Source organism: Bufo gargarizans, chromosome 6, assembly GCF_014858855.1.
Source record: "Bufo gargarizans isolate SCDJY-AF-19 chromosome 6, ASM1485885v1, whole genome shotgun sequence".
NCBI lineage: Eukaryota > Metazoa > Chordata > Amphibia > Anura > Bufonidae > Bufo > Bufo gargarizans.
This window is the reverse complement of record NC_058085.1, coordinates 332,220,595-332,245,754: the sequence shown is the minus strand read 5'-3', so window position 1 is coordinate 332,245,754 and position 25,160 is coordinate 332,220,595. Positions and strand designations below refer to the sequence as shown.

The 25,160-nt window shown below is 43.7% G+C and overlaps 1 protein-coding gene across 5 annotated transcripts in view; it reads left to right on the top strand.

The window, feature by feature from the left end:
- The window catches only part of CTBP2 (C-terminal binding protein 2), a 117,396-nt gene that overhangs the window by 85,628 nt on the left and 6,608 nt on the right, over positions 1 to 25,160 (top strand). For all 5 annotated transcript variants that reach the window (XM_044296103.1, XM_044296101.1, XM_044296102.1 and 2 more), the window contains 6 exons: positions 5,466 to 5,672; positions 7,695 to 7,909; positions 8,913 to 9,043; positions 9,248 to 9,375; positions 11,967 to 12,081; positions 16,655 to 16,710. In XM_044296103.1, coding sequence (XP_044152038.1) covers positions 5,466 to 5,672; positions 7,695 to 7,909; positions 8,913 to 9,043; positions 9,248 to 9,375; positions 11,967 to 12,081; positions 16,655 to 16,694 — 836 coding nt within the window. In that variant the 3' untranslated portion in view covers positions 16,695 to 16,710. The remainder of the gene's footprint in view (positions 1 to 5,465; positions 5,673 to 7,694; positions 7,910 to 8,912; positions 9,044 to 9,247; positions 9,376 to 11,966; positions 12,082 to 16,654; positions 16,711 to 25,160) is intronic.

Sequence of the window (25,160 nt, the reverse complement as noted above, 5' to 3'; positions counted from 1 at the left end):
CAAATGAAGTTTTCCCTTTTCTATGAAGATTTTATTTTTATTATCCGTATGAAGTACCGTATATTATTTTTTGATTGTATATTATTTGGAATTATGTAATAGTAAAAAATTAAGAAATTACTCAGATTCAAACTATAAAATTAGCATACAAAACGCACGTGAATGTGAATGATGCTATGTTACTATAAACATTATTTATGGTGATCCGGTATACAAGTCGGATCTCATTTACAATGCTTTTACTAAATTACGGAACTGCAAAGCGTTATGCCATTTAATAAAGCATCAAAACGCATCATGTGAATTATGTCTCATTTAACACTAACAATCCAGCCTAGGTCGCTCCGGACCACAGATTGTTGGAACAATTTTGATCGCGCACCAACAATCTATGCCAAGTCAATACGGCCCAGAGATTGGATTCCACTTGAACCAGTTTAAAAATGAGGTCCTAGCATTTAATTCAGATTTTGCACCACTGAGGGAGGAACGCGTCTGGTGGCAGTTTCATGCGGGCAGTGTGGATGGTGATTTATCACTGATACGCGAGGAGAATTATCAGCTGAAGTCGGCGTTCCGGAGATCTCGGAGCGCATGCGCTGGGAGAAGCATAGCGGGGAACGGCACAGCTGAGAACCACATCGAGAGGCTGGAAGGAAGATCAGCCTGAAAACCATATAAGGTTGTGAGTAACATAGACCATAGTTACATTTGAGTGTGGATCAAAATAAGTGTCCTCCAAGCACAACTTATATATTTGGATCATTTTGCGATATGCAAGCATGGACTTGATGAACATTATATCAGCACGCACATGCTAATTAATTGCAATCTAGTGCATTGATCCAAATAGACACGCGAATATAGTGTTATAAATTATACGGACATATCTCAACCTATTCATATCAAGCAATTGTATCAAGGGAAACAAAATCACACACATGCCTAAAACTAAGTAACAGTATATGAAAACCGCATTTATTCTATTTTTTAAAACTATATATGCGTGAGCTCCGCATTTAATTGGGACCAAGTTTATCAACCTAATAAAAGGACTTTTATTACATAGAATTGCATTTGGGGATTGTTATTTTATTTTTATTAAAAGGTTTTTATATACAGTGCCTTGCAAAAGTATTCACCCCCCTTGACTTTTTTCGTATTTTGTTACATTACAGCCTTAAGTTCAGTGTTTTGTTAATCTGAATTTTATGTGATGGATCAGAACACAATAGTCTAAGCTGGTTGTAACGGTCACGTACACACACACACAGAGGGGAGGATAGTGACCACTGCGCTCCACCCTCACCCCTGGCCCTGCCTACTTGCCTCACGAGTCCTGATGACAGGGGACAACTGGACGGCAGTCCCTAACTTAGGATACGTGCGGGAAGGACAGACAAGAAAAATAACAGATAGTGAACAGACCGGGTCAAAACCAAGAGGACAACGCAGTACAGAGGGATAAGCAAAGAATGGTCAGGAGAAGCCGGGGTCATAAATACCAGGAGAGTCGAGAAGTACCAAACGAGTCCGCAAAGAATAGTCAGGTGGAAGCCGAGGTCAAAATACCAGGAGGGATGTGCAGTATAGGGGGAGCAGGCAAAGGATCGTCAGGGAACAGGATCAGGTAAGTATACAGGTATCCAACAAACGCCAGGAACCTAAATTAACAGGCAACCTGTGGCCAGCAGGCTGCCTGTATTTATAGTGGGGAGTGAGGGCTCATGTGACGTGGCCAGCGTCACATGACCGGCAGACCGACCAGTCGAGCACCGAGTGATCAGCTCGGCGCTCAAGTAAGACCTAGGAGCAGGGAGCCTCCCAGCTAGCAAAGCCGCCCTGGGAACGAGGCCAAACACAGATCCTCGCTCCCGAAGCTAAGCAGCAGGTCTGCGGCTGATGGGAGACCGAGTGCGCCTTCGGCACCCCGTTACACTGGTGAAGTGAAATGAGAAAAATATATAAATAAAACTATTGTTTAGAAATAGAAAACAGAAAATTGGCATGTGCGTATGTATTCACCTCCTTTGTTAGGAAGCCCATAAAAAGCTCTGGTGCAACCAGTTACCTTCAGAAGTCACATAATTAGTGAAATGATGTCACCTGTGTGCAATCCAAGTATCACATGATCTGTCATTACATATTCACACCTTTTTTGAAAGGCCCCAGAGGCTGCAACACCTAAGCAAGAGGCATCACTAACCAAACACTGCCTGGAAGACCAAGGAACTCTCCAAACAAGTAAGGGACAATGTTGTTGAGAAGTACAAGTCAGGGTTAGGTTATAGAAAAATATCTAAATCTTTGATGATCCCCAGGAGCACCATCAAATCTATCATTAGTATCCACAGGAATCCCTTTTTCTCCACTGACTCCTATGGAATACCAATAACACACTGATAGTAAAGTACTGCTATTGTCGAACGCAAGCACACCTGAAGTTATACTTACAAGCGCACACTAGTATTCAGACACTTCAAAAGACACTATAGAAGCAACTCCATCTAGGTCCTCCTTTCCGATGTTGATCCTATAAGGGGTTCGCTACAATAGTGAGGTACCGTCTCCACTTTGTATAAAACAGGTATTTATTATACTCACAATTCCATAAAAGAATATAAGCATTTCTTAAGTAAAAGCAGCAGCCTAATGCACGCCCGACCCGGGCGATGCGAGTTGTGAATAGATGATATACATAAAGTTTGGAAGAAGGATATGTTAGTCTATATCTAGGTCTGAATTCTGTGGATAATATTTTAGTCACAAATGAAAAATGCTAAGAGGTTAAGATAGATCGATTATTTGTATTTTACTGGTGGAGAACCAACTATGTGATATGTCGTGTTTTATGAATGAAGTTGCATTTGACATAGATTAAAATGAAAAAAGTAGTGAAAAACATCTATACTACAGGTCATGCTTTTTAGGTTTTTGGAGCAATATGAAAAAGAAAATGTATGTTTTAAATGGATTTGCGCAGCAGAGTGACCAAGGGAATTCAGGAGGAGTTGAAGGGTGGATATTTAAACACAAGTGTTGATGATTGAGGTCAATGCCCCTGACGAAGCTCAAGGCGAAACCCGGGTCGGGCGTGCATTAGGCTGCTGCTTTTACTTGAGAAATGCTTATATTCTTTTATGGAATTGTGAGTATACTAAATACCTGTTTTATACAAATTGGAGACGGTACCTCACTATTGTAGCGAACCCCTTATAGGATCAACATCGGGAAGGAGGACCTAGATGGAGTTGCTCCTATAGTGTCTTTTGAAGTGTCTGAATACTAGTGTGCGGTTGTAAGTATAACTTCAGGTGTGCTTGCGTTCGACAATAGCAGTACTTCACTATCAGTGTGTTATTGGTATTCCATAGAAGTCAGTGGAGAAAAAGGGATTCCTGTGGATACTAATGATTTACCCATACGTGCAGGAGTGGAAACTCTGAATCTGGAGTGGTCACCTGAAATACGCACGGTCTACCAAAAACGCATTTGAACTGAGTGTGAATTGTATCCACATCACCTTGGACCTCCTGCGGCCATTTATCCAGGCAACGTAACAGAATAATTTGGGTTTCTGCTATCAAATCTATCATAACCAAATAAGAAGAACATGGCACAATAGCAAACCTGCCAAGGGGCGGCCGCCCACCAAACCTGACGGACCGGGCAAGGAGGGCATTAATCCGAGAGGCAGCACAGAGACCTAAGGAAACCCTAGAGGAGCTGCCCGGTGTAGATGTGACGTCATCGGCGCAGGCGCACTGAGGATGGAGCGGCCGAGCGAGCGTCCTCCACTCAGTGCGCCTGCGCCAACTGAAGACCGGCGCGAGATTTAAAACGCAGACAGGGCCAGTCAGAGAACGAGCGCGTCCGCTGGCCCTGTCAATCAACATGAGGAGGGGGCGTCATTATGAATGGAGGATGCGGCTGCTAGCAGCAGGTAGCCTCCCTGCCTGCTGCTAGAGAGGTAATTTGCATATGATAAAAGTCACTTTTTTTTATATAACTACTGAACCAAACGGAGTAATTGCCCTATATATTGAGAAATCGCAGCATAAGGATTTTAAGGAGACCAAAAAATAATAATATGAGTTTAGTGGAGTGACAGAAGCCCTTTAAAGAAAACCCTATGTCTGGTGCAAACCCAACACATCACATCACCCAAAGAACACCATCCCAACAGTGAAACATGGTGGTGGCAGCATCATACTGGGGGGATGGGACTGTGGAACTGGTCAGAGTGGAGGGAAAGATGGTGCTAAATACAGGGATATTCTTGAGCAAAACCTGTACCGCTCTGTGCGTGATCTGAGGCTAGGACGGAGGTTCACCTTCCAGCAGGACAATGACCCCAAACACACGCGGCTAAAGCAACAGTTGAGTGGTTTAAGGGGAAACATGTAAATGTGTTGGAATGGCCGAGTCACAGCCCAGATCTCAATCCAATAGAAAATCTGTGGTCAGACTTAAAGATTGCTGTTCACAAGCACAAACCATCCAACCTGAAGGAGCTGGAGCAGTTTTACAAGGAGGAATGGGCAGAAATCCCAGTGGTAAGATGTGGCAAGCTCATAGAGACTTATCCAAAGCGACTTGGAGCTGTGATTGCCACAAAAGTATTGACTTTAGGGGGGTGAATAGTTATGCACATTGACCTTTTCTGTTATTTTGTCCTATTTGTTATTTGCTTCACAAAAAATAAATAAAATAAAAACATCTTCAAAATTGTCGGCATATTCTGTAAATTAAATGATGCAAATCCTCAAACAATTCATGTTAATTCCAGGTTGTGAGGCACCAAAATTTGAAAAAAGTCAAGGGGGTGAATACTTTTGCAAGGCACTGTATATGTATGCGGCATCAATGAAGTAAAAGCACCTGCAAATTACTGTGAGCCAGCCCTATTTATTACTTACTATCCAATCAGTGCTGCCAATGTCAGACTGTGCAGGGACACCTCCCCCAACTGGTAACACCCATCTGGACCTTCATTGCAAACTGCTAGTAATTCAACTTCTAGAAGGAATAATAAAGGGATCTAAAGGCACGTCATAAGAATAGATGATCCCTAATTGTTATTACATGGAGAGTGAAAGCAGTAACTAAAACAGACATGTCGGGAGAGGTGAGAGGTCCTCTTTAAAGGGAATCTATCACCAGGTTCCTGCTGGCCTTTCTGGAGCCAATTTTTGTGCAATACAGGAGTCCTTTATTCCTGAGCAGTGGGGTCCCTCCCCCCACTGATTTACAGCCTTCTTCCCATTATTTTAAACAGGAAAAATCTTTTAATGAACGCAGCAGCACATGTTTGCCTCTTACCACGTCCACTCCCAGCCCAAGCACGCCGCCATTCATGCCTCTTTCCATCCTATTAATACAGTTCAATGAATTCTAGCCATTCTGTCATACGGATGCATAGTGTATTTTCATCGGCACTCATGCTGAATCTGTCTGTATTTTAGGAGTGGCAGTGTGTAATATCCCTTCTGCAGCCGTGGAGGAGACGGCCGATTCCACCATCTGCCATATTCTGAATCTGTATCGGAGGAACACCTGGCTGTATCAGGCGCTGCGGGAGGGGACACGGGTACACAGTGTGGAACAGATAAGAGAGGTGGCATCTGGGGCAGCTCGTGTTCGTGGAGAGACTCTAGGCTTGATAGGATTTGGTAAGTGGTAATTACTATAGATGAATGGCTTTACCAAGTGATGCCGACTCATATATTCATAGTATTATTATTTATTTTTTAAATAGTCATTGCGTATTAATAGTAACATGTCTAGTTGTCTATGCTAGTAAAAGGTTAAATCCAGCATCCCCGGTGGTGTAGGTTAGCTAAAGGGTAAATGCAACATTATAGGTGGTCTAGTTAAGGGAATCTGGTGTTTGTCTTATAAAGACCACCAAGGCTTTGCCCTGTCATCATTCGAGGGAGCTGCTTCTAGCCAAACTCTGTAATATTACATGGAGGACAGAGAATTGACCCATGCCCCATGACATGCCCGTGGATGTAAAATTCCTGGTGGTTTGGGGTAGTAAGGGGTTAATGCATACCTGGTGTCCGGTGGGTTGCTCATCTCTCCAGAGGAAGCTGAACATAGGCTTGCCATGGTAAGATATCTCATAAACATCCAAGTCCAGGACAGAAGAGAGAAGTAAATATGTGCCTGAAGAAACCAGGCACTCATGCTGGACCGCGGCCGGATCCTCGCCAGATCCCATTAAAGTCAATGGGGTCTGGTGGTGAATGGCACTATCTGGCTAGGCCGCATCCAGTGAACTACAGCAGGCTGTTCTCTGCCAGAACAGCCTGCTGGATCAGTTAAACAAAGGCGTGAACCTGCCCTTAGGGCAGAGGGGGTGACGAACGATATGCCGATCTCTGAGGAGAAGTCATGGAATCTGGGTGGGAGCAGGTTCCCCGGTGAGTTGAGGATCTGTCAGGCTACACCATCACCAGCTAAAAGAAAGTAATGGCTTTCATGAGAAAATATATTGTAGCAAAATGTAACGTTTATTTATCAAATACTGTAAATAATGAAAACAATGGGCAGTACAGGATGCCAGCAGGTTAAAGGGATTGTCTCATGTGGGCGTTTATGGCATATCCAAACCTGAGAACGGTACCTATCATGTCCCATCTTGTGCCCTCTGTGGAGACGTGGCCACACATGCAAACCTCTCTCCATTCACTTCTATGGGAGTTCCAAAAATAGCTGAGCGCACTTAGGCCACTTTCACATCTCCGGTAAACCTTTCCATCAGAGAACAGCCTTTCGGAGTTGATTGGATCCGTCACTGCCAGATTCTACAGATTGTCGCTAGATCCTTATTGACTATAATAGCATCCGGCGGCGATCCTGCCGTTTTCCAGGACAAAAACCGTTGCATGCAGTAGATTTTGGTCCTGGCTGACAGCCGGCATTTGTGCCTGATCCTGATTTGTGCTGATGCCAAAGCGGCCTAACTTGGCTATTTTCAGAAGTCCATGAAAGTGATCGGAGAGGGAGATGCAGGTCCTGTTCGTGAGGTCACACAGGTGAAACCAGCACCTATTAGACTTTTATTGCATATCCTTTCGATATATAACGTAAATGCCCAGATGGGATTAACCCTTTAAATACAGCCTCACTGGTTTCTTGAAGTACAGAAACATCAATTAGAAAATCCAGGATTACTCTCCGGATTTATCCATCAGTCTGTTCCTAGATTGCTTATTTCTGGCGTGTTAATAGACGTGAACATGTGTTGTTTTATCATTAGTTTATGCAGCTTTATGCTTTTTACATTACTGTTCTAATGTTTGCTTATTTCTGTTCCCTTTAAATCTACATCTTGGTGTTTTCGTGGCACTGGCAGATGTAAACCGTGGCAAGAGTTGAGTTGTAAAATCTGCCTTTCAGTTTGTAATCTCTAATCCCCTGTGCAGATTACATCTTCTTAGCGCTCACTGCACGTAATTGGCTGAACTGCCGTAGGAAGAACACTGACCTGACATTTAGCAGAGACTGCGCTGGGTCACGTGAAATATTTTGCTCTGCTGGATCAGCTCAGTCCATATATAGGCCCACATACAGTATTCACTTTCCTTTCTCTTACACATGAATCAGCATCGTTATTAGCGGAGTGTGATACGTGGTGAGCGCGGTTCAGCTGACGCCCCTGTCCCGGTGCTATTTTTCTCTTGCAGGTCGTGTAGGACAAGCAGTGGCTGTGAGGGCCAAGGTGTTTGGCTTCAATATTATCTTTTATGACCCATACCTGCAGGACGGGACGGAGCGCTCGCTGGGCGTGCAGAGGGTGTACACACTGCAGGACTTGCTTTACCAAAGCGACTGTGTGTCTCTGCACTGCAACCTGAATGAACACAACCACCACCTCATCAACGACTTCACAATCAAGCAGGTAACTAAGATCTGCATCACGTGTCCATTCATTGTAATGTAATGTAGTGACCCGTCCAGTGCTCTACACGCAGGCTGATGTCATCATTCACATACAGGACATACACACTGAGCACTGTCATTTGACAGCTGCTCCTTTCTTCGTGCTCATGTTTCCAGCCCTTTTGTGCCTCGGGCAATGCCTGGTATCCAGTGGTTATTTACTCATCTGCTTAATCCTTTGCTACTCTCCCCTTGTCTAGGGGCTTGAACTCAACAGCCTAAAGTCTCATGTACACAATCGTATGTATTTTGTGGTCTGCAAAAAATACGGATGACGTACGTGTGCATTCCATATTTTGCGGAATGGAACAGCTGGCCCCTAATAGAACAGTCCTATCCTTGTCCGTAATGCGGACAATAATAGGACGCTTTCTATTTTTTTGTGGAACAGAAATACAGACATACGGAAACCACACAGAGTAACTTCCGTTTTTTGCGGACCCATTGAAATAAATGGTTCCACATACAGTCCGCAAAAAAAATGGAACGGACATGGAAAGAAAATAAGTTTCTGTGCATGAGGCCTAAATGTCAGGTAGGCAATCTGAACATACCCAATTCATCATACTGGTGCACTCTGTGTGATCGATTTGGTGCATCTTGCAAGAAGTCACTTACGGAAACTCTTAGTTGGCTTATTTTAGACTATTGCGCCAAAAAACCGCTGCACACCAGTAATAAATCTGGAGGACTTTATGATTTGCTAAAACAATGCCCCTTTTTTTTTAGACAATTGTTTGGAACAATTCAATAATAAATTTGTCTAAATGAATTTGTGCCAAAAAGGAGGCGCAACTTACGCTGACTCTATCCCAGTCTATACAGCAAAGCCAACAAATGAGCTGCGGAAAATGCCATATTTGCTAAAATGTGGGACTTTTGTACGGCAGAAAACTGGCATACAAGTTTTCTATTTGACCTGACTGAGCATTACAGCTACTGGCGGCGTTTTTTTTCTGCAGATGAGGCAGGGTGCTTTCCTGGTGAATACAGCACGTGGAGGTTTAGTAGATGAAAAGTCTTTGGCTCAGGCTCTAAAGGAAGGCAGAATCAAAGGAGCAGCTCTAGATGTGCACGAGTCCGAACCTTTTATGTGAGTGTTGCTTATTTAACTTGTGTATGTCCCATGTGTGTATAAAGTAATATCCCAGAAGTGCGGTGGCCCCCTAGAGATTATGGGGCTATGTCATCAGTGTGTGATCAGTCAGGGTCCAACCATTGTGATCACATCACATGCTGATGCCATTTTATAGTGTCTTTGATATATGTCCATAAAATAATTTATTGTACCGTACAGGTACGCTCAGGGTCCACTAAAGGATGTCCCCAATCTGATCTGCACCCCGCATACAGCATGGTACAGTGAGCAGGCATCCCTGGAGATGAGAGAAGCTGCGGCTACGGAAATGCGCAGGGCTGTCACAGGTAAGGCAATAGCAAAAAACATAGAAAGTAGATGTCATAGAAGGGGGGTCAAGATTGGGAGGATATGCTATCTCTGGGTTATGACTAGTGTTTAGCAAATCGAAGTCTACAAAGTGGATTTCGTTCCAAATTTCAGGATAAATTCGATTCACCGCGAAGCCGAATTATCTCATGCTTCCTGGTAGCAAATCGATTCAACCTGAAATAGTGCAAAAAAATATATAAATTACACCTGATCCATTTGCTCGCAACGGGCCAGCTGCCACTATCTTGAAAATCTTGCCCAAAATCTTGTGTGCGGTGATGTATGACGTCACCACCCCGACCGGCGTGATGACATCATTTTGGGCCGCGGGACATTTTGTGTGATGGCGGCTGGCCCTTTGCAAGCAAATGAATCAGGTAAACATGATTTTTATTTTTCCCTGTGCTATGTATATTATATGTCATGTATGAACGCGGTTTCTGAGGGGTACAATGATGGGGAGCGGCGCTATTGCCGCTCCCTGTCATTGCACCCACTACTTACAAAAAATGTGCTTCGTGGTGAAGTAATTCGTCACAAATTGATTTTGTTTGTAAAATTTGGGGAAGCAGCCGAATGAAATTTTCCAAAACTTCGCTCATCTCTAGTTATGACACCACTTTATGATCATGAGGGTCTAACCACTGGGACTGCCACAGGTCCTGAGAATAAAGGGGCTGCAGAGCTGCATCCCCCTTCACTGTTTTTTCCATGCACCGCAGTGGCCCAGTCTCCTGCAGCGCGGACCCATTCAAATAAATAGTGGTCAATGCAGTCCCCAGAACCTCGGCTGTGTATAGGGAAAAATGGTAAAGGGGACACAGTGCTACACCAGATGGTCCTTTCTTCCAGGTGTGCACACCGTCAGGGGGCATGTAAATATAAATGGGGCTGAATGTCCCCCTCCTCAAGATATACTTACAGGGCTTAAGAAAGCAGAGACCTGGGTTATTGTATGCTGGGATCTGTAGTACTTGTTTCAGCTGCTCCTGTTCAGGGTTGCCAAACAGAATTTTTCTTTTTTCTGGACAACTTATCCCTAAATCACGGACAGCCAACATTTTTTACGGACAAATTGGAAAACCATAATGAATGATGAATATTATAAGATTAGGGTACTTTCACACTAGCATTATTCTTTTTACCGGTATTGAAATCCGGTAAAGGGTCTCAATACCGGAAAAAAACGCATCAGTTTTGTCCTGATGCATTCTAAATGGAAAGCAATCCGTTCAGTATACATCAGGGTGTCTTCCGTTCCATCCCTTGTACGGTATTTGACCGGACAAAATCCCGGAACACTACCGCACTTGCCGGATCCGGCATTAATTTCCATAGAGATGTATTAATGCCGGATCAGTTAGCAAGTGTTCCGGAAACTGCCGTGTTGCCAGATCCGGTTTTCCAGTCTGCGTATGCACTGGGAGAAGCATAGGAAGAGCTATTTTGCGTTTGACCTTTGAAAAATTTTTAATACCGGATCCGTTATTCTGGATGAGAGGGATCCGGTATTTCGGTTATTTAGTTTGTATACGGTTTGTCAGATCTGGCAGGCAGTTCCGAACAACGCTAGTGTGAAAGTACCCTAATACATGTCTACAGCTCAATATACTGATAAGAACTCATTACCAGCATTTAGGCGTCTTTCACACGTGCGTGTGCGCCCCGTTGGCGTATTGCGGACCACATTTGCAGATCCGCAATACAGGAGTGCCGTTCCGTGGGCATTCCGAATCACAGATGTGGACCTATTTACTTAAATGTGTCCGCAAATCCGGAGATGCGGAATGGAACCACGAAATGGAACCCTACGGAAGCACTACGGAGTGCTTCCGTGGGGTTTCGTCCCGTACTTCCGTTCCGCAAAGAGATAGAACATGTCCTATCTTTTTGCGGAACGGCCGGATCGCAAACCCATTCAAGTGAATAGATCCGCTGCCACACGGACTGTGCCCGTGCCGCAGAACGACCACGCCCGTGTGGAAGAGGCCTTACTGTGAGCTGTAAAATGATGTGAATTGCCACCAAAATAATCCAGTCAAGAACCACCAGCCTCAAAAAAATCACGGGCACATTTATTATTTTAACGGGCACAGGAAAAAAGTCACCAATTTTTACGGACTGTTCAGAAATTTCTGGACGGTTGGCAACTCTGCTCCTGTTGCGAAGGGGAAATACCTTTAGTCAGGGAAAGAAATTCACTGATAGCTATGTTCACATAGTTTTTTTCCATGTATTTTTTATGCAAATTTCAGAGTGGAAAACTTGGCAGAATCCCCAGCAAATAATAAATAAAAAAAAGATTCCTAAACATACCCTAACTGATTGGCTGCAGAGCTGAGATTAAACACGATGCACAGGAGCTGATGCTGGATCCTTTCTGTCCCATTGAAGAACTGTAGTCAGTAGGACGTTCTGGAGTAGAAGTCCCGTTTAGTCCACTTGGTTATTCCTTCTCTACAGCCCCCATACGGGAGGGCGGTTTTCTGGCTCCTCGGTGGTACAGATAGGGTGACAGGATCATGTTCTTTTCTACTTAACTATTCGCATTTCGTTTCTTCAAAAGGTCGAGTTCCAGATAGCCTCAGAAACTGTGTGAACAAAGAATTTTTAGTGGCAACACAGTGGCCTACACTTGACCAAACGGGGACCAACATGGATCTGAATGGTACCACTTACAGGTGAGAAGTTCTGAAAGGATTCTGTTTAAAAGGGTTTGTCCACCTTTGATTCAGTGATGGTCTATCCTCAGGACTGGCCATCACTAGCTGATCGGCAGGGGTTGGACACCTCACACCCCCACCGATAAGCTGTTCAGATCTAGCCCGATGTATGCAGCAGAACTACACAACCCTGTCAGCTGTACAGTGGAGGAAGGCGCGTTACTACTGTACTGCTCCTATTGAAGTGAATGGGAGCAGCGCAGCAGGCGCGAGTTCTGTCCCCGGCACAGTTGACAGGAGCTGTGTAGTTCTGGCACTAACTTTCATCGAAGGAGCTACATCCGGACAGCTGATCGGCGAGGGTGCAAAGTGTCCGACCCTGCTGATTAGCTAATGATAGCCAATACTGAGGATACACCGTCAATTTTTGGTGCACTTTTTGCATGAAAAATAACAGTCAGAAGTAGGACACATGTGAGGTAGAAGACAATTTTCCCCACTTTAGAGGATTTCTTCCCAACTCCAATCAGAATAACTCCCTGGATCAGCGACCCCTCTCTAGTAGCTATATCCTGTAATATTATTACACTCCAGAAATACATCCAGGCCCCTCTTGAATTCCTTTATTGTACTCACCATCATCACCTCCTCAGGCAGAGAGCTCCATAGTCTCACTGCTCTTACCGTAAAGAATCCTCTTCTATGTTTGTGTAGAAACCTTCTTTCCTCCAGACGCATAGGATGTCCCCTCGTCACAGTCACAGTCCTGGGGATAAATAGATGATGGGATAGATCTCTGTACTGACCCCTGATATATTTATACATAGTAATTAGATCTCCCCTCAGTCGTCTTTTTTCTAAAGTGAATAACCCTAATTTTGATAATCTTTCAGGGTACTGTAGTTGCCTGTAGTTATTACTTTAGTTGCCCTCCTCTGGACCCTCTCCAGCTCTGCTATGTCTGCCTTATTCACTGGAGCCCAGAACTGTACACAGTACTCCATGTAAAGTGGTAGGACTATGTTCTTATCACGGGCATCTATGCTGCTTTTGATGCAACCCATTATCTTATTGGCCTTGGCAGCAGCTGCCTGACACTGGTTTTTGCAGCTTAGTTTGCTGTTTATTAAAATTCCTAGATCCTTTTCCATGTCAGTGTTACCGAGTGTTTTACCATTTAGTATGTACGGTTGACTTGCATTATTCCTTCCCCTGTGTATAACTTTACATTTGTCAGTGTTAAACCTCATCTGCCACTTATCTGCCCAAGCCTCCAATCTATCCAGATCCCTCTGTAGCAGTATACTGTCCTCTGTAGTGTATTTATATATATATGATATATATATATATATACACACACACAGTATACTATCCTCTGTAGTAGTATACTGTCCTCTTCCGTGTTAATTACTTTACACAGTTAAGTGTCATCTGCAAAAATGTATATTTTACTGTGCAAGTCTTATACAAGATCACTAGGGCCCAATACTGACCCCTGAGGTACCCCACTAGTGACAGTGACCCAATCTGAGTGTATACCGTTAATAACCACCCTCTCTTTTCTATTACTGAGCCAGTTACTTACCCACATACAGATGTTTTCTCCCAGTCCGAGCATTCTCATTTTATATACTAACCTTTCATGTGGTACAGTGTCAAATGCTTTGGAGAAGTCCAGATATACGACATCCATTGATTCGCCGCTGTCAAGTCTAGAACTTACCTCCTCATAGAAACTGATTACATTAGTTTGACATGACCGATCCCTCATGAAGTCATGCTGATATGGCGTTATTTGGTTATTTTCATTGAGGTACTCCAAGATAGCATCTCTTAGAAAACCTTCAGTTTTTTTTTCAGAATCAGTTTTTTTTTTTAACCCTTTTAGAAAATTGGCAACACGTTTGCTAAGCACCAATCCTGTGGAACGCTCCCTATCAGTATAGTGTCCTTAAATATCAGAAATCATGTACGTTTTTCATCTACATTAGAGATGAGCGAACTGATTCTGAACAAATTGCATTTGTTCTGAATTTCACAAAAAATTGTCTGCCAAACATATATGAAGTTTTGGATATTTGTTTTGGACAAATCACGCAAAAACTGTCCCAGTGCCATTTTACTCTGAAAATTATTGGGGAAAACAAGGAGGGTGGATGAAGATGATGAATCACATGACCCTGGGAGGAGGGCTAGCCTTGATTGGCTCTAAGACTGACAGCCTGATCAGCCAATTAGAAGGTAGGATTCTGGCAGGTCCTTTTGCTCACACCTCCGTACACACCATTCTGTGCTCACCTTACGATCTGAAAGCATGTGTTTTGGCTGTCTGCTAGCAGTCTAGGTGTGATATGGAGAATATAGTAGTATATTTGGGGTTTTATAGTGGTAGATTTAGGCTTTTATTAGGGAATGTATAGAGCCTGGTTGTGTGTTTCATACCGCTGCTGGCAAGTTCTGCATTACAAAATCCTGCAACAACTTCATTTTTTTCTGTAAATGGCCAGCCAGCCATTTGTTGTGAAAAACTCCAAGTTTCTACAGTTCATAAGCTTATTGCCAGCACCTCCAGCGTACATTCTGCAGCAAACGCTGAGCAATTGCCCCTTTTTCTTCAGTAAGGCCTCTTTCGCATGAGCGTGACGGATTAGGTCCGGATGCGTTCACTGAAACTCGCACCATTTTGCAAGCAAGTTCAGTCAGTTTTGACTGCGATTGCGTTCAGTTGTCGAGTTTTTTCCGTGCGGGTGCAATGCGTTTTGATGCATTTTTCACACGCGTGATAAAAAACGGAAGGTTTACAAACAGCATCTCCTAGCAACCATCAGTGAAAAACGCATCGCATCTGCACTTGCTTCCGGATGCAATGCGTTTTTCACTCAAGCCCCATTCCCTTCTATGGGGCCAGGGCTGCATGAAAAACGCAGAATATAGAACATGCTGCGTTTTTCAAGCAACGCAGAACGGATGCGTCAAAAGAACCGCTCATGTACACAGACCCATAGAAATGAGAGGGGCAGGATTCAGTGCGGGTGCTATGCGTTGACATCACACATTGCACCCACGCTTGTGTGAAAGGGGTCTAATTCATTTCAATAATGTATTGGATTATATCAAGATACTGTGAAGTTACAGCAAACAACATTTTACTGCAATAATTGCATTGGTATACCTGTGTTAGTGGATGCATTGTACTATTTATTACCTCTTCCATCACACCACTGCCGCTGTCTGCCTGCCATCATGTTCCATACCACATGGCCACTGCCACCACCGCTGCCTGTTGCAAATCCATCTATTGTTACCCCTACACAGCCGCCACTACTACTAACTCTACCCCAACAGAGCCGAAAACACATAACCTGTCTTGTCTATTCCATGCTGTGCTGCTACCACTATTACCCCTACACAACTTCAGCTTGTTTCACATTTGCGTAAGACATCTCCGGCAGGCTATTCCGGCAGGGAGCAGCCTGCCAGAGATGTCTGGACGGTACCTGATACCTGACGGCCCCATTAACTATAATGGGGACTGATGGAGATCCTGCCACAACATGGCAAACGTGCCAAGAATCGGCCAGACAAAAACCTTTGCGCACAACGGTTTTCGTCTGGTTAATTTTTGGCATATTTGCCAGGTTGTGGCCGGATCTCTGCCAGTCTCAATTATAGATAATGGGGCCGGACAGAATTCTGGCAGCACCCAGCTGGATTTGTCAAACACAAATGTGAAACAAGCCTTACCTGTTCCACATCCACACTGTGCTGCTGCTGCTCCCAAATAAAAGGAAGATTTTTTTCTGGCTAATTAAATTTCAGAACGAGGCAATCTTTCTTCTGACAATCAACACTTGTGTGTGTAGAAATACATACATTCTGCACCCTTTAATGCATAGTTTTTGGAGGCTTGCGCAGAACAAGCCATTGTTTCTTCTGGCAGTATACTGCCCCACCAGGGCATAATTTTTGGACACTTGTTCCCAAAAAGCCACGTTTATTTTGTATTTTTATACCATGTGTGTTTAAACACCATCTGCCCCTAATAAGAGACAATTTTTTTTAACGTTTTCAAGTATGAAAAAACATAGCACATGCGATGGTGCATGGTGTTTTTAGCGATGCAGTTTGTTAGCCCTCTCAAGCAAGCTTTACCCATAGCTGTATATGTCAGTGTAAATCTGACCTTTTTTGCTATTGCCGTCATTGCTTTAAAGAGCTTAAAGGAGGAGGGGAGAGCAAACATTAAAAAAAAAGAGAATAACGAGAGAGTCTTAGGAAACCTTCAGTGTGTCATATACTGGCCCATTAGAGCACTTTTGATTTGAATCAAATTTTTTAAAAAATTTGCTGCATTGGACACAAAACTAATTTCAAGAAATTCACTCATCTCTAATCTCCATGGTTGCTTTGTAGCAGCAAGCTACCTTTTAGACTTCCATGATAATATCGCCCCCGATAAGTGAATGGATAAAGAATTTTATTGTATCAAGTGATGATTGCAATAAATAGGAAGCCGGTCGCTCACAAGGAAGATGTTTAGATTGTATCCACTAGCTGTAATATAACAGATGTGACATTTCTGTGTCTTTAGATCCGGGTGTGTGCAGCCTCTCCAGGGAGAGAAGCGCTGATCGCTGCTTCCAATATGTAAGTACCTGACAGTCAACCCCGAGGCGTAGCTAGATCTGACTGGGCAGCACTCCCCCCACACACTTCTTCACAAACCCCCTCCTTTTGTGCTAACCCCACTCATATGGCGATTTTGTGACTTTTTTATATTTATTTTACTGTCATTTTTAGCGTGACTATTGTTTTTTAACACTTTAACTCAACCCCTTTAAACCTGCGCTGTAATTATAATAGACATGTCTGATTTACCTCTACATAACCACAAGGATTTGTCTCTATACCTTTTATACTGCAGCCATAGGTGCCCTATACAGTTCTGTCATGGACACACGTCACCACATACACGGACGTGCTCATACACACAGATACCTCATGCATGGACGCGCTTGTACACACAGACACCACATACACGGACGCGCTCGTACACACAGACACAACATACATGGACGAGCTCATAGAGGGAAGGCTGTCAATCACTGATAGGACCTCCTCCTCATAGAGGGAAGGCTGTCAGTCACTGATAGGACCGCCTCCTCACAGAGGGAAGGCTGTCAGTCACTGATAGGACCGCCTCCTCACAGAGGGAAGGCTGTCAATCACTGATAGGACCTCCTCCTCATAGAGGGAAGGCTGTCAGTCACTGATAGGACTGCCTCCTCATAGAGGGAAGGCTGTCAGTCACTGATAGGACCGCCTCCTCATAGAGGGAAGGCTGTCAGTCACTGATAGGACTGCCTCCTCATAGAGGGAAGGCTGTCAGTCACTTATAGGACCGCCTCCTCATAGAGGGAAGGCTGTCAGTCACTGATAGGACTGCCTCCTCATAGAGGGAAGGCTGTCAGTCACTGATAGGATCGCCTCCTCATAGAGGGAAGGCTGTCAGTCACTGATAGGACCGCCTCCTCATAGAGGGAAGGCTGTCAGTCACTAATAGGACCGCCTCCTCACAGAGGGAAGGCTGTCAGTCACTGATAGGACCTCCTCCTCATAGAGGGAAGGCTGTCAGTCGCTGATAGGACCGCCTCCTGGACTTCAAAGGCCAGAATAAGCTCAGGTTTTGAGCTGCAGACATTTCTGCAAAATAAACTTGCTGCATTTTAAGTTACCCTTAGGCCTTATACAGACTATCGTGTCTGTATTACGGTCCACAAACTACTGATCTGAAAAAAATAGACACTTTCTGTGTGCAATCTGCATTTTTCTTACTCCCATTACTAGAAATGACTATGTCCATAATACGGACAAGAATAGGACATGTTCTATAATTTGCGGACACACGGATGTGGACAGCACACAGAAAACATCTGTGTGCTGTCTGTTTTTTTTTTTTTTTGCATGGATACAAAATACGGTCATGTTGATGTTACACTGTACTAAAGTTTACGAAGTTACGCATATGTCCTGTGGGCAGTCAGTGTTCTGTAGGCGGCCAAAAGTGCGTGGACACCTTCCTAATGCACAGGTGTTAACATGGAGTTGGGCCCCTTCTGCAGCTTTAACAGTCTCCATTCTTCTGGGAAGGCTTTTTGGAGTGTGTGTTGGAGTTTGTGACCATTCAGCCAAAAGGGCATTTATAACGTCAGGCACTAATGATGGCCGAGACCTGGCTCACGGTGTGTATTTCACTACATCCTAAAGCAGGCATGCTCAACCTGCAGCCCTCCAGCTGTTGCAAAACTACAACTCCCAGCATTCTCGGACAGCCTACAGCTATCAACCTACAGCAGGGCATTGTGGGAGTTGTAGTTTTACAACAGCTGGAGGGCCGCAGGTTGAGCATCCCTGTCCTAAAGGATTGATGGGTTCATTGAGGTAGGGAGTCTGCAGATACAGGGCTCCTCCATGTTAAACTCATGACTCCATGTCTTTATGGACCTTGCTTTGTGCAGACATGCTGGGAGAGCAAAGGGCCTTCTCCAAACTGCTGGAATCATACAATTGTGTTGTCTATGTTGTAGCATTGGTATTGACCTTTGCTGGAAATAGGGGCCAAACCCTAAAAAAAAAAAAAACTGCCTAAGGGTACTTTCACACTTGCATTGTGAAGATCCGGCAGGCAGTTCAGTCACTGGAACTGCCTGCCGGATCCGGAAATCCGTGTGCAAATGGTTATCATTTGTAGACGAATCCGGATCCGTCTAACAAATGCATTGAAACACCAGATCCGTCTCTCCGGTGTCATCCAGAAAAAATGGATCCGGACCAGAACACCAGTACCGTTTTGCCGGAACACTTGGTGCCAGATCCGACATTCATGCATTTCAATGGTAAATAATGCCGGATCCAGCATGTGTTCCGGAATTTTGGACAGAGAAAATACTGCAGCATGCTGCAGTATTTTCTCTGGCCAAATACCGTAGGAGTGACTGAACCGTAAGACATCCTGATGCACACTGAACGGATTGCTCTCTATTCAGAATGCATTAGGATAAAACTGATCAGTTCTTTTCCTCGCATAGAGCCCCTAGGACGGAACTCAATACCGGAAAAGAATAACGCAAGTGTGAAAGTACCCTAATACCATGACCATACTATGCAATCTGCTAGGTAGCGTTCTCTGGGCATCCACCCAACCAGATTCACCCATCAGACTGCCAGAGAGTGAATTGTTATTCAGCACTCCAGAGCCCAGTGACGACGTGCTTTATACCACTCCAGCCAGCACTTGGCATTGAGAACAGTGATCGTAGGCTTGTGTCCAGCTGCTCAAAACCCATTTCATAAAGCTCCTGCTGCTCATTTCTTGTCCTGATGTCATTTCCACTTTGAAGGCCTGTAGCAATAGACGTGACAATAGCCAGGCTGTTACCCCTGGATGATTCCACTTCACTGTGATAGCCCTTAAAGAGGTATTCCCATCTCAGACAACGGGGGCATATCGCAAGGACATGTCTGCGTGTGTGGGTCTTACCTCTGGGACCTGCACTGATCTCGTAAACGCAGCCAGTGAAGTCAAGGAGTGGCTGCCCTCCATTCATTTCTATGGGGCCACCGAAAAGATCCATCTACCCCATAGAAATGAATGGGAGCGGTGGCTGCTTGGTGGGAAAGCTGGGATCCTCCAGACACCACCGTACCCGCTCCATTTTTGAAATAGGGACCCACACCTTTCAGACAATGGGACATATCCGAGCGATATGCCCCCATTGCCTGAGAAGGGAATACCCCTTTAATCTGTTCACCCCACATTAGAACATATCCATTTGTTTTTGGCTGTACACAGCAATGGTCCCCAACTCAGTGGCTCAGGACCCCCTGCTGTGTGGCTCGCCATTGGAGTCCTCCTGAGTTATGTTCTGGCAATTGACATTGCTGCAGACCTATCCTAGACTTACACCGAACAGTGCAAATTTGGATGGTATAACACTAGTGATAAATTTCACCCCAAAATATTTATCAGAAAATTTTTGCAATTTCATGTTTTTGTTTTTTCCACATTAAAAATTTCTAGCCTCTATTTTTTACTGCCGGCCGGATCCGTCAAAACGTATGCAAACTGATGGCATTTGTCAGACGGATCAGGATCCTGGTCCGTATGACAAATGCATTGAAATGCCGGATCCGTCTCTCTGGTGTCATCTGGAAATACGCATCCGGCATTTATTTTTTTCACATTTTTTGGGGTCTGAGCATGCGCAGACCGCGATGCCGGATCCGGCATTAATGCATGTCAATAGGAAAAAATTCCGGATCCGGCATTCCGGCAAGTGTTCTGTTGTTTATTTTTTTCATGCTACGGTATTATCTCCGTCCTGAACAGTCAAAAATACTTTTCCATTCAGAATGTATTAGGATAAAACGGATTATTTATTTTCCAGTATTGAGCCCCTAGGATGGAACTCAATGCCGGAAAAGAATAACGCTAGTGTGACAGTACCCTAAGGAGAGAAAAAGTATACAGCATGGTGTACATTTTTTTTTTTACAATGGGAGCCTATTGATAACATAAACCACTGGATGCCCACCCAGCACCGTATATTCCAGCCTTCTGTCGAAGGTATTAGTTTGAAAATCCTCCCATGTATACCTCCGAAGGAAGGCTGAAGCGCAGTGTGTACAGAGCCTTACAGCTAACTAAAGTACAGCACACGTCAGTTAGGCTGTGTTGACATCTCTGTTAGAGGTGATCCAGCAGATCCTATTATAGTCAATAGGGATCCAGCAATGCCAGATACGGTGAGCACGGGCAGGCTGTTCTTTGCTGGAAACGTTCACTAAGGATGTGACCAGGGGTTTTAGACGTGGTCTCCACGCGTACCCGTTAACTTTAATGCCTGTCTTCACATTGTAGTGGTTTTCCATGGACCTTTAGTCCAAGGTGACACTGCAGAAGCATGCCCTATTTTGTCCATGACTATGGATCCCTCATGCACATTACAGTCTCTGAAATCCATGGACCATTGATAGTAGACGCTCTGGATATTCCATTTTTAGCCTAGCAGTGTTCGTGGAATACGGATGACACATGGAGAGCAATGCATGGACTGAACACAGACTCTCTAAGGATGAACCACTGATGATCTTGTCACGGATGTCATCCCTGATGTGTGACAGACTCCGTACTGAGCTCTGCCATACAACCCATTCCACCACCAGCGTTACGCTGCGTTATTTTATGCACTTGTTTGAAATGACTGAATGGAATGCAATGTGGCGGAAACCTACTCTAAATAATCATGAGGGATATCCACACACTTTTGGCCATACTGCACAGCTTTAGGGCTCATGCACACGAAAGTGCGTCAGACGGGCCCGTAATGCACGGGCACTGACCGTAGGGCCACTGTAGGCGAACATAGGACCCATTCACTGCAATCTGCACCACAAAATGCACCGGACCCATTCCCTGCCACCGTCCATTCACACCATGGGAGTTTCAAAAATAGGCAAGTGCTGGCTCTGCTATTTCTGAGAGTCCCATAGCAATGAAGGGAGAGCACGCCACACATGCTCAGTGTGCTCCCATTCTCTAGATAGGTGCAGGTCCCAGAGGGATGAACTATCGGACATTGATGGCATATTGCTAGGATAAGCCATAAATGTCCCAGACGGGAACACCCATATAAAAGGTCATGTGTAAGCAGGATCAACCCTATTAAACTAGTTATAATGCTTGGTAAGGCTGCTGGAAAAAAAAAAAAAAAAAATATATATATATATATATATAGCTTTCTTTCTCTGATGCATTGCTGCATTTATAAAATGGGTTTTTAGAAATTTGGAAATTAGGATTTAAGTGCACAGAGGGCGGGCTCTAGTTACTTGGTGCTCCTACACGGCTTCCCTAGTCTTTGAGGCTGCAGCCACAAGACTCCATAACTGTACACTGAACATTAGAGGACTGTAGTGTTTTTTGATCGTTACTACTGTATGAGCAGCATTTATTGTAAGCGGGAAATCCCTTTGATATGCTACATAATGCATAGCTTTATACATACTTGATAATCTCAGCCTAGCTTATCGCCTCATTCACAAAGCAGAGAACTGTGCTCACTCAAGACCTGTTTGCTGTCAGTGAATGGGAACATTCTTCTTTACAGAGACATACCGTAAGTGTGTACAGACCCTCTTAAAGGTCAGCCGACATGGCAGGGCTGCACGGGCGCTAATTAAACGAACGAAGGCTGCACTGTTGTTAGGCGCTTTGCAATGTTAATGGCCACGTGGCACCTTCAATACTGCTCAGCTGTTAACAATGAAGAACCGAAAACCTATTCAAAAACTCCACACATATATAGTACAAAAACACATCTTTATTAAGTGTCCCCAATTAGACATACGCTGGTAATAGTCCATAGTAGAGATATCCAGCTCACCTTGAATTGCTATCCTTGTTGTAATCCCCCAGGTGCACGGAAACCACAGGTAAGACCTCCAAATGTAAGGCCTTTTTCACACGGGCGTCATGTTTTTTGCCCGGATAAGATGCGGGTGCGTTGCGGGAAAATGTGTGATTTCTCCGCGTGAGTGCAAAACATTGTAATGCGTTTTGCACGCGCGTGAGAAAAATCGGCATGTTTGGTACCCGAACTTCTTCACAGAAGTTCGGGTTTGGGTTAGGTGTTCTGTAGATTGTATTATTTTCCCTTATAACATGGTTATACAGAATGCATAGTACAATAGCGCTGGAGGGGTTAAAAAAATAAAATAAAATTTAACTCACCTTAATCCACTTGATCGCGCAGCCGGCATCTCTTCTGTCTTCTTTGCTGTGCACAGGAATAGGACCTTTGATGACGTCACTGTGCTCATCACATGGTCCAATCACATGGTTCATTACCATGGTGAGGGACCATGTGATTGGATCATGTGATGTGATGTCACCACATGTCCTTAGCCGCCAGCTCAACATTAAAGAAGACAGATTCGCAACTACGCGATCAAGTGGACTCGGTGAGTTAATTTTATTTTATATTTTTAACCCCTCCATCACTATTTTACTTTGCATTCTGTATTCAGAATGCTATTATTTTCCCTTATAACCATGTTATAAGGGAAAATAATACAGATCGGGTCGCCAGCCCGATTGTCACCTAGCAACCATGTGTGAAAATCGCACCGCTTCCACACTGGCTTGCGGATGCTTGTGATTTTCAGGCGACCCCATTCACTTCTATGGGGCCTGCGTTGCGTGAAAAACGCAGAATATAGAGCATGCTGCGATTTTCACGCAACGCACAAGTGATGCATGAAAATTACTGCTCGTGTGCACAGCCCCATAGAAATGAATGGGTCATGATTCAGTGCGGGTGCAATACGTTCAACCCGCTCGGAATACTCGCCCGTGTGAAAGGGCCCTAAAAGGAAACAAAGATTAATCCAGCACCGGAAGTTTCTTAAGTTGCTTGTTTCTTTATTAAGGCGTATAAAATATATGGTAACAACGTCGGCATCAATCCTCTCACTCCAGAAATAGTCTATGGGTTTCTAACAAAAATGTTCTTACTCATGACTACAGAAATGCCCAAAAACCTGTAATTTATAGGGAACTATTTCTGATTCCACCTTAATCCAAAAGTAGGGAGGAGAAAGGGAGAAAGCGTGCATAGCTCCACCACCTTCATTAATTAGGGCGTTACTATTGTGACTATCCTGAACACATACATGGTGCATAAAACATGTAACATATAAAAAAAAAACAAACACATTGTGTGTGCTCCATAATAAAAACAAGTAGCAAAAAAGTTTCCTGTACCTCCTTTGCGGTTTATAGACTCCAAACTAGAGTCCTATTGCACACACCGCAAGCATGAGTTTACAAAAACCAAAAAACTGCACAGTCTGAACAGGCATGTGAAAAGCAGTGCTGAATAACTAATTATAATATATAGAGCAGCACTGATGTAATAATCACAGCGTGCAGTGCAGTAATGGTACACATGGCGATGAAGGTATATGCAGGAAATATGGAAAAAATAAAATAAAAAATTTAATAAATAAATGGAACTGTCAGTTATAATATATTCAAACCAGTTGGGTATCTGGTCTTCAATCTAAATATCCAAAAGGCTTCTCTTTGTGCAATTAACCTTTTAATATCCCCTCCTCGAGATGGAGTGTAAACTCGTTCTATAGCATATGCACATAAGTGCTGCAGGTAGTCACCCTTGTAAAACATGCGGTATCGCAGTCCCTAAAAAAAAAAAAAAAAAAAAAAAAAAAAAAAAAAAAAAAAAAAAAAAACTTTCATGATTCGGGTCATACTACAAATTTTCCTATCAAATCATATATAAATTGCAACTCCACAGGGGTAATATATGTGATATAATAAATCAAATTTTTTGCATTCTATGTGGGAAGTACATCTAGGAAATTCAAGACAAGAATCCTGGAGCATTTAAATTACATCACAAATCCATCTTACACTAATATCTCCAATACGGCAAAACACTATTACCATACATAATCGTTCTCGGCAGCACTCCATCTCAAGGAGGGGATATTAAAAGGTTAATGGCACAAAGAGAAGCCTTTTGGATCTTTAGATTAAAGACCAGATACCCAACTGGTTTGAATTTCAGAAAAGAACTGATGCACGTTTATTGAATGTATTATAACTGACAGTTCCATTATTATTTTTTTTCTGTTAATTTTTTCCATATTTCCTGCATATACCTTCATCGCCATGTGTACCATTACTGCACCGCACGCTGTGATTATTACATCAGTGCTGCTCTATATATTATAATTAGTTATTCAGCACTGCTTTTCACATGCCTGTTCAGACTGTGCAGTTTTTTGTAAACTCATGCTTGCGGTTTGTGCAATAGGACTCTAGTTTGGAGTCTATAAACCGCAAAGGAGGTACAGGAAACTTTTTTGCTACTTGTTTTTATTATTAAGCACACACAATGTGATTTTTTTTTATGTTACATGTTTTATGCACCATGTATGTGTTCAGGATAGTCACAATAGTAACGCCCTAATTAATGAAGGTGGTGGAGCTATGCACCTGTTTCTCCCTTTCA